This window comes from Montipora foliosa, chromosome 1 (assembly GCF_036669935.1).
Source record: "Montipora foliosa isolate CH-2021 chromosome 1, ASM3666993v2, whole genome shotgun sequence".
NCBI lineage: Eukaryota > Metazoa > Cnidaria > Anthozoa > Scleractinia > Acroporidae > Montipora > Montipora foliosa.
The window spans coordinates 36,703,276-36,713,275 of record NC_090869.1 but is presented as its reverse complement, the minus strand read 5'-3'; the positions used below and the strand labels follow the sequence as shown (position 1 = coordinate 36,713,275).

At 38.1% G+C, this 10,000-nt stretch overlaps 2 protein-coding genes and 1 long non-coding RNA gene across 4 annotated transcripts in view; 2 read left to right on the top strand and 1 right to left on the bottom strand.

The window, feature by feature from the left end:
* LOC137977476 (uncharacterized) overlaps positions 1-10,000 on the bottom strand; it is a 22,463-nt gene that overhangs the window by 8,943 nt on the left and 3,520 nt on the right. The window lies entirely within an intron of this gene.
* LOC137977407 (octopamine receptor beta-2R-like) lies at positions 334-2,229 on the top strand. Its single transcript, XM_068824627.1, has one exon. It carries the CDS (start codon positions 517-519, stop codon positions 1,501-1,503), a length of 987 nt encoding a protein of 328 aa, XP_068680728.1. The 5' UTR covers positions 334-516; the 3' UTR covers positions 1,504-2,229.
* The window catches only part of LOC137977414 (adenosine receptor A2a-like), a 24,126-nt gene continuing 22,746 nt past the window's right edge, over positions 8,621-10,000 (top strand). The window contains exon 1 of one of the 2 annotated variants that reach the window (XM_068824654.1): positions 8,621-9,390. The gene's annotated coding sequence lies outside the window, so the exon portion shown is untranslated. Of the gene's footprint in view, positions 9,391-9,845; positions 9,997-10,000 lie in introns of those variants that run through there. The other variant, XM_068824698.1, reaches the window with a different exon arrangement.

The window sequence follows — 10,000 nt, the reverse complement described above, 5'->3', positions numbered from 1 at the left end:
TCATCGTCACAAATATATCCCGAGAGGCTATCTATCTGTTGCTAAGTGTTGCTAATTGCCGTACGTCGTGAGGAAAAAAGACTCGAATCTCTAATCTGTAAATCTAAACACTGAGCAACTGAAGACTAAAAAAAAGAAAGAGAAAACAAAGAAAGTTTTTTTCAGATTCCTCCAATTACAGCAAGGTAAGAGAAAAACCAAGAGATTATTAAAACGACTTTGGCAAGACAGGTTTAAATTTATTATCCTTTAAGCGCAACCGCATTTTTATGCGGCTTTAAAAACGACTACTACGTATGAAATTAACACGAAAGCCAAACGACCAATTTTTAGTCCAGTGTAAAAGTAATGCGACACAACCAAGCTACTGCCCTGGGCACATGAAAGTAGAAATTTGAGGGGGAAATCTAAGAGTTTGCGCGGTATTCAATTCATTCAAAGGAACAGGTGAAACAGGAGATTAGGGTATAAATATGTAACAGTGTCGTCCGTGGTGAGCCGTGCCGACGAACTGAGATGGGAAACATAAGCACCGCGGAAGAAGTCAGTAGTTATATCGCGGAGCCCATCAGCCCAAAGACATTTCTTGCATTAATTGTGTCATGGTCTTTATTGGCAATACTGTCTGCAGGATTAAACATTCTAGTTTGTGCTATGGTTTACATCGACAAGAAGCTTCGAACCATAACGAATTATCTAGTAGTTAGCCTGTCAGTATCCGATCTGCTAATCGCAGTTGTATTTGTTCCTATTTACATCATCGATCATTACGCTAGAACTGTCATCGGCGGTTATTTTGTGGCATTTATCCTATTGGCAACAGTATTCAACCTATGTGGCGTAACGTACGAGCGTTATATTGCCTTGACTCGGCCATTCCGTTATCGCACCATTATGAGTTGCCGCAAAGTATGCATCATTATCGGTACGTCCTGGCTTCTACCTCTGGTCTTGAGCCTTCTACCGCTAGCGTGGAATACAGATGTAGACGCCACTGTACATAAAGTGTACATTGCAGTGATTGTAATTCTTTTCATCTTTATCCCTTGCACCGCCATGGTGTTCGTCTATTTGCGCGTTTTGCGAGTTGCTCATCGCTTTGTCCTAAGAAGCAAAGAACGAACCTCTAAAGGCAATGTTACTGGTCACCTGGCTGGCAGCGATGAAAAGGCAACTCGAGTCTTCGCCATGGTTTTTGCCATGTTCTTGCTCTGCTGGCTCCCTCTCATTTATATCAATATATCTTGGATATTGAATCAGACAAGTCTAGTCACCAACGAGGTCATTTTCATCTCCTTCTTTACGCTTCTGCTGAATTCAATTTTTGATCCATTTATCTGTGCGTTCTATAAGAGGGATTTTCGAGGTGTCCTACGGAAAAGGTTCAAGCTTGGCTGCTTCAAAGAGATCGAACAACAGGAAATCAGAATTGATTCCGAACTTGCCTTGAGGAGGCTTTCTTCTGCCAGCAAAAATACTGCAGGATGCACTCAAACACAGTAACGCTGCCTCTCTGAATAAACACTGAAGAACAGAAACCGCTACCGATGCAGTTTTTTTACTTGTAATCCTTAAGTCTTCACTTGACATGCAAAACTACGGACTTCATGATATCCACCTTCTCTACTGATGATATTCTCTCAAATATAAGTTAATAAAAGCAATAGTAAAGCTTCGCTAACTTTGGTTTGAAGATAATAGCACATATAGAAAAACAGAACCAAACAAGCAAAAAATTGAAACCTTGTTGTTCTTATTCCCGACTTGATTGACTACGTTCATTTCTTCAATGAAATGGACATTTTTTCTTTTAAGAAAAATGCAAAAGGAATGAAACGGGACTGTGGTTGTCGTTTGTTGAAAGAGTTTGAAAGTTCCCACACCCTAACAAATTTCCTTTCCAGTAACTTGCTAGATCGACGTGGCTTCAATTAACAAGCAATATTATGATCAAGCTTCTATTAAATAAACTCAAAACTTTCCATATTTTTTTTTATAACCAACAGATATAGATATAGATGTATATTGCGAATTGAGGTGTGCACTTCAACAACCAAAGTTTGAGGGTTTTTTTACAGAAGGCCTTGTTTATCTGACTTCAAAGATATTCGGTCAACCTTTTTGTTTGTTTGGGATAATTTTGGATTAGCTGGATTAATTCGCACTGCAGCCAAATGTTGGACAAAGCCTTATGTAGTTTTCAAGAACTCGTGTTATTTATCATTTGAAATAAGCTACGGCGCTGAGATGTCAGTTGGCGGGTTTTTCAAAAAATTCTTCCTTCAAAATACAAAGAGATTACAGATAAATCACTCGAGAAGCAACGCTTAAAATAAAAATAGTAAAATTGGCAGTGTTGGTATGATATTAATGATCAATGAAAAAATGGGGTTTATCTTACCCTTCAGTGGCCAAGAATGGCATGATTAATAATTATTTTCAATACTGGGAGCTTTAACTATTTTCTTGCTTGTCTCGCTTGCATTCACGCTTAATATATAATATACAGAATTAATTCGTTATGCTATGATAAGGCTTCGATACCAAGATTTAAAAAACATTTGTAAAGCGAACTCATAGTTTTCATCTGCGTGGACGACTTTAGTCCGAACAAATTGTCTTTTTAAGTTATCATAGATGTTTTAACCTGGTTACTGATTTCATCAAGGTAAATCTTACCCGAAATTGCCGTCCGGAAGCAGTCATACCTTGAAGTCATCCGCTTGATCATTGATTTATCTTTATAATGACTTCATTAACCGAAAAAAATCAGATTTTTTATTTTTTATCACCAGTACGCGATCAAGAGAAAATAAAGGAAGTACAGTAACTTGATTTTATCTTGTATGCAATACAATACAGGTGTATATCAGCACTACCCCATATCGCCTTTAGTCAAGAGTAATTTAAAACTTTTAATTTTGAAAGACTTAAGAAGACTACTTGCTGTGCAGTTTACAATCATTTTCTCCGTGATTCGTATTATTATATGGCAAGGAGTTCTCGGGCTAAATGGATGGAGCACTCTGATTGGTTGTTTTTGGTCGGGATTTTACAGTACGGACCATTGCCGTGACCATGGAAACGGTCCGTTACCGCATCATTTCGCTCTCCCAAGATATTCAAGTTGAGCGAAACAACAAAAGTTCCTCAAAAGGGGAATTTAACTTTTTCATCACAAGAGTACAATTGTAGCAAGCGGAGTTTATTTTTACAGGTAAAAGGTTATCATTCAAAGTTCAATGATGGAAAACGAAGATTACGGACACTTATTCACCCAGCGAAGCGTGCGATCGCTCAAAGAAACGATGCCATATAATAAACAACTAACTAACCTCAATTACTCGGGACCGCACTAGGGAGTAATGGCCCTCACTTCACTCGACCGTTCTGACACGACCCGAGCCAATATTCCCCAGTACATCCCTCGAGATCGGTTAGTAAGAGGTTAGTATTAGTGTTTTATTATACGGCTCTGTCTCACGAGGACTGGGAACTACAAAATTCACGAATTTGATTGGCTAAAATCGATATTGACCGCGGTCTAGATTTTCCCATCTAGACCGGCAATGATCTAGACCGGTAATGTTTTGCGGTGAAAAGATGCAAACTAAAATGCAAAAATATTGAGTATTTTCTTCTACCAATATTTATTTATGGAAGTGCATAACAGCATGATGACAAAACTGAGGATGACTTTGACAGAATTAAGTTCAGCTCATCGCCGTTCGCAAGCAAAATGTCAGTTAGTAGAAACCAGTTACATTAAACGAATTAAATTGTTCTTGTTTGGCCATATAATAAACATCTTATTAACCGAGCTAGGTCGGTCTGTATGGGAGAATCTTGACCGACGTCGCCAGTACAGACCGAACGCAGTGAGGTCTGTACCAGCGACCGACCTCCCGCTCGGTTAATAAGAACTAATTAAAATCAATAATACAATATTAATATATCCGAAATAAAAATGCTAAATTGCACCCACCCCTGTTTGTTTATTTATTTATTTATTTATTTATTTATTTGCATCATTTGTTTCTTTTTGGCAGGTGCTCAAAATGTTTTAATTAAATGATTTGTTACCGGAACGGCGAAAAACATGAACAGTGTCAAATTGAAGATCCATCATCATCAAATTGAAGATCCATTTTTAAGAGCTATTCATAGCGAGAAAACAATGAAATTGTTAAACAGCAAGTATAGGTCAATGAAATTATTGATTACTTTTGCAAAGCTTTATTGTCTTTCTGGATGCTAAAAGCTTCAGAATGATTACAAAGGGATTAAAAATAGGCGGGGGTGGCGAGATACTTTTTGATGAATTATCGCTTCTCAATGTTAAGCCGCATTCATCTATCTTTTATCTATCTGTAATTAGAACATATAATTAGCACTATAGATGTAGTTTTATATTTTTAGAATGGTTAATTTTATTTTTACTGGTGTTTTATTGATTGTAATAATTGTAAAGCGCATTAGATTATATATCTTAATGAATTTTGAGCTGTTTAAGTAATAAAATTATTATTATTATTATTATTATTATTATTATTATTATTATTATTATTATTATTATTATTATTATTATTGAAAAAAAGTTGCATGCTTCATCAGACGGCTCAAACTCCCTTTTTCGCTAAAAAATAACATATTTTTGGTTTTGTTTGCTTGTTTAACTTTCCATTTGATGCAACTTCTCATTTGTTTATTCCCTTTAATTTCCTGCGTGTTCAATGAAGAAAAATCATCACCAGTCATAGATGGCGATATTTCTTTGATCTTAGGAGCAGGGTTGGTGCAATTTTGCACTGGGAGACATGTTGTTTGCGTTCTGTTTATTGGATATTCACTATGCTCCGAGAGATATTTCTCCGTGTACTCCGATTTTTGCTTGTTTTTGTTTTCAAACATCGCATTTATATTGAAGTGGAGTAATTCTGCATTGCACTATTCACTTCTTACGCCTTCGCTGTTTAATTTCGCTCGTTTCTCCACAGAAAGGAATCCTGTGCATTGATATACCTTTTTCTGAATACTTTACGTTCCCACACAGAGTTGCAACGCATCTTTCCGGCATTTTCGACGATCGGCTACGAAGAACTTGACGTGACTCGTTTTCAAGAGAACAAGCCTAAAGTCACGTGTTCCTGAACATACGTCGCAGCTTCTGCCAAACCGAGAGGAGACTAATGCGATTGGTGGACCAAAATGTTGCAAATTTGAAAGTTTGTAAAAAATCGCGTTTTGTTCGAATCGCGATATTTTTTTCAGAAGATTCATATGGAAAAATAAAAAAAATCGTTATGAGCACTTTAAATAGACCTGTTGCCAGCCTCGTTCAAAGCCAGGGCTCCCCATGTCTATCGGTCGGATCCAGCGCTACAGTTTTCGGTTGCTCATCCATGGTCTGGGTTTTAAAAAAGCCGACTTGTAAATAATCATAAACAAGCGAATGTATTAAGCTTGGTAACAATTAAGCAGGAAGGAAAACGTACTTAAGAACTAGGGAAGAAGACACTGTCTGGACTACGCGATCTCGTGTTTCTCCTATACTTCTTTCGTGTTCTTTTCGTTTCGTGTGTTCTTTACAACAGAACAGATATCATGGCATCGATAAAATGATATATGAAATGGATCATATATGAACTGCGGATATGAAATCAAGCCGGTGAAGCTATGATCCTCGCAGTTATGAACGCAATTTTTGCAATTGCGTAAAGAAGCTTGAAAATTTCAGGACTTCAACGGGGTTTGAACCCGTGACCTCGCGATACCGGTGCGACACTCTAACCAACTGAGCTATGAAGCCACTGACGTTGGGAGCTGGTCATATATTTGTGGGTTCGAATGTTCCCGTGAACATCCCGTAAACATCCCGTGATATCACGGCATGTTACATAGAGTTAACAATTTATTTACTACAGCATCGCCTAACTAGAGTACTCATATGAACAAAGCATTATTAGACAGGGAGCCTAGTTAAAGAGAAAAATAGCTAAAGTTACTCATATACAAACAAAAAAATCAAAAGGAAACAAAACAAGAGTTCAAGTTGCTTGATGCAGCACGAAGGCAGGCACAGAAGTGTCCTCGCTATGTGCACTGGGACAGGTTGTTTTCCAGGTTCCGATGTCGTCAACGTCGTACAGGTCTAGGGCTTTATTGAAGTACTGAACGCCCGGCGCTTAAATGAGGCTAGGGAGATGTGACTTGTGCGTAACTCAGTGGGCAGAACATGCCATGTGTGGCACGATCGTATGAAAAATGAACGTTGGTAAGTAACAGTTTTACTTCGCTTAGAAATATAAGTAATTGCATTTCTGCTGGATGGCCTTTGGATGACCTCGTTGATTGTCTAGTTACAGGCAGAGCTTTACTTTGTAAGGAAACTAGGCTATTTACAGCTTTATAGAGAAGACTTTATCCAAAAAGTCTAGCCAATGCGAGATAGGTAACAGTTTCGTTACTTCGGAAGGCGGGTCTTACAGATTACATCACTATGGAATAGGTTTTGTTGCGCGCCAAGTGCTGCACCTTAATTTTTAACTTGCTATAGTAAGCCAGTGGACTGTGGCGTTCATACTTGGGTTGCGTATCCGAGATGGCACCGGACGATAGATAGATAGATAGATAGATAGATAGATAGATAGATAGATAGATAGATAGATAGATAGATAGATAGATAGATAGATAGATACAGTGTGCGACGCAAAGCCAATGGCGTTTCGTTGATGATATCTATAGGTGTACTCTACAGGTGTTATTTTGCGGGTAATGCGCTGGTATTTACACTTGGACTGATTACATTTGTTAGGAGCCGGTAACTGAATTGACTGCTCGAAGCGAAGAAAGTTACAAACAAACGGCAGAAAGCGAAACTACTAGAACTGCTCACAAGCGAAAATGACTGATCGAGATAAAACTAGAAATGACTAAATTAAGCCTTAAATACCTCTAAGAGAACGAATAAATTAAGCACTAAATTCCTGATTAAAAAGCTGACAACTGCATTCCTATGGGAGGAATGCAACCGCGCTAATGAGCAGGCGTTTGGATCTAACACTTGGTTTATGATTACTTAACTCAGTGATTGGTTCAAAGTTCTGACACCTGTGCATTTTCCCGCGCTTTTTGACGGCTACGTGTAATTACTTCGAGTTTTGATTGGTTTACCGGATTGCCTCCGTCCTTTTTGATTGGCCAAAGTTATTACTTTGGTTTTGGTTTTACGACGCGCGGTTGAAACAAGCTCTAATTTTACAAAAATTTGCGCTTATCTGATCAACGAGCGAAAAAAAAACACTGAGTCGAGGCAAGAAAACCCGAAGTTACATAGAACCGAGATCGTGAATAATAATAATCAGAATTTCAACAACTATTGGTTTGATTTTGACTTTGGTACTGTAACTATATACTTTTCTCTCCTCAAGATGAGAAAAGTCTGGGATACTTTCTGGAACATAACTTTTTGATTTCCGGCCATAAAAACATCTCTTCCTCGTGGTCTCCAGAGGAAAGCCAAAGTGAGTGAGCTTTCCAATTTTTACAATGGAATTTGCTTTTTTCTTTAGCACTGTGACGGATGCTTGAATGCACATCTTTGTCATTATTTGACTTCCCGAGGAAGCTGAGACCGCGATGAAACATATTTTACAAGACTAGTCTATGTGAGTGCCACAAATTTAGTCAAAAATGTTTACATAATCAATAATATGTGGAAATTGAGGATGCCTCATTTCTTCATCTTCATCTTTTCTCTTTGCTTTCATTCGCGTCTTCTTCGCGGCTGCCATAGTTTTTTGGCGACTAATTTTTGCCATGTATAAATTTACCGTGTAAGAGGCCAGTTTCATGAATGGCAGGCAACTTTTCATGCGTAGTTAGACCTACTTCAATTCAAGTATTCCTTTAAAGGTTGTTCGTTGTGGCGCGGCGACACTAGAAAGGCCAAATAGTATTAAAACAAAAGTACATTCCATTTTGCCTCCATTATGAAGGAGGTCTTGGTTCTTATCGTTATCTGCATGGAAGTTTGTATGTATCGCTTAGGTTCCTGGGAAGCCGGCTCTTCAATTAACATGGCACTTTAATTGAATAATAGTTATCTGACCCGGTCTAATTGTTTTTACAGGTCTCTCCTTTTAATTTACCTTTCCGAGTAGCTGATATACGGAGCTGCAGGTGTGGCTAATTAAATTATTATAAATGTCTCCGAGAAAAGCATAGTCTATGATCAGAGCACACAGTTTTTTGTTCATTTAATCTTATAAATTTTTCTATTGCCAAGCTTGAGAGCATTGATTAGCTTATTTAATTCTAGCTTGCGCCTTTTTGGAGAGGTAAGCGTATGTACATAGGCGACGACGCAATTTTAAAAAATAACATTTGGTGTTAATTGATAAAATATAATCTCTACCCCTTTTCAACTAAAATGTGTTCTTTCCTTTAATGAAATCTCTCCATTTCTTTACTTAAGCCTATTTATCGCCATCGCTTTTCACATAAGGTACAAGATAATTAAATAGGTCTGAATTCAGAGCCACAATTAATGGTAGGAAAGATAAATACCAAACTATGGCTCAGTGAAACTTTACGGACCTAATAATAACAATAATCATCATCATCGTGATCTTTACCCAGGAAGCTCCACTCACCCAAGTTGGTTACTGGGAGGTCCTGCATCCTATCGAATTGGAATTTACTTGAGAAATGTTTTGAGGAGAGGGGAAAATCTGACAACCTGGAGAAAAACCTCTCGCAGCAGAGAAAAAACCAACAACAAACTTAGCCCAACATGATATGGTCCGAGTTCGGAATCGAACCCGAACCACGCTTAGGCGAGCACAATGACCACTACACCAACCCTGCTGTTCCTACATCAAAACCACCGTGTTGTAACGGCTGCGAGGCTGCGAGGACGAAAAATGCCCTTTGAGTAGTATTTACTCTCTATCAGAACTATCTTCACGCATATCATACCAGACGGTGAAAAAACAGCGAGTTGAAGAGCTCAGATCTTAGGTCAAGCACATTGCTAACATTATCCTGCGAAAACACTCCCTTGTTCTCTATCCCCGCCGCATGCGGCGTTTGCCAAAAGCTCAGATAAAAAATACCGCCCTTGGTATACAAACATCTGAAAGACAGATAAGTGAAAGCGATCTTGAAATAACAGATTTAAAAGGTGATATATTACTCATTTTAAGAAATGCGGGCTTCATAAGCTTTTAAACAATTAACCCCTACAATTTCGCTTTCATCTCGCTCCTCTTCTTTCATTGTCCTTCACTTAGCCAGTGGTTTGAACTCCTCAGTTCTTCAGTCGAGGAGGTAAGGTACGAAAGCGAAAGGCATCTGTGACTCTGACGAAGGAAGCGAAGGAAACAACTGGTATGGAAAATTAAAAAGATTTAATAGTTAAAAGTGCCATTTCATTAGTTTTATGAAAGCTTTATCTCGTAATAATTGCTTTTGTTTTATTAAGTTACTTAAGTGCTATTTTGCATTTTCCTCAATTAACAAAAGCTTAAGGCGAATTATGGATGCCTCATGGTTGAGCTACGTTTTACACGAAAATGCCTGTGTTTATTTTCTCATGATCCTCTGGAATTCCATATCAAAAGGGAAGATATAAGTTTAGGAAACTTGTGCCATCCTAATACATGTATTTGGATTCTAGATCACCAAGAATATTGGGCATCGAAGCATGACTTTGCATAAGTGGTATGCAAAAGCGCCAAGGATTTGCACAAAATTGCTTAATTAGATTTATAATTGTTCAATGTCTTTCACCTTGAAAAAGGGAATTAATAGCCTCGATCGCCCTTGCATTCATCAAGTGACTACAATATATATACAAGGTACATATCAGATAATAACGGAACACAGCTAGCCACACTTAGGCACAACTGATAACTGGCGTGAATTACAATTTAAGTTGATAGTTCTGATTGCTGAGAGATATTCTTCGCGGAGTTTCCAAACTAGAAAGTGCTGGTAA

What these genes read in the sequence shown, in the direction of transcription:
- LOC137977407 (XM_068824627.1), top strand. Translation starts at nt 517, where the DNA reads ATGGGAAACATAAGCACCGCGGAAGAAGTCAGTAGTTATATCGCGGAG.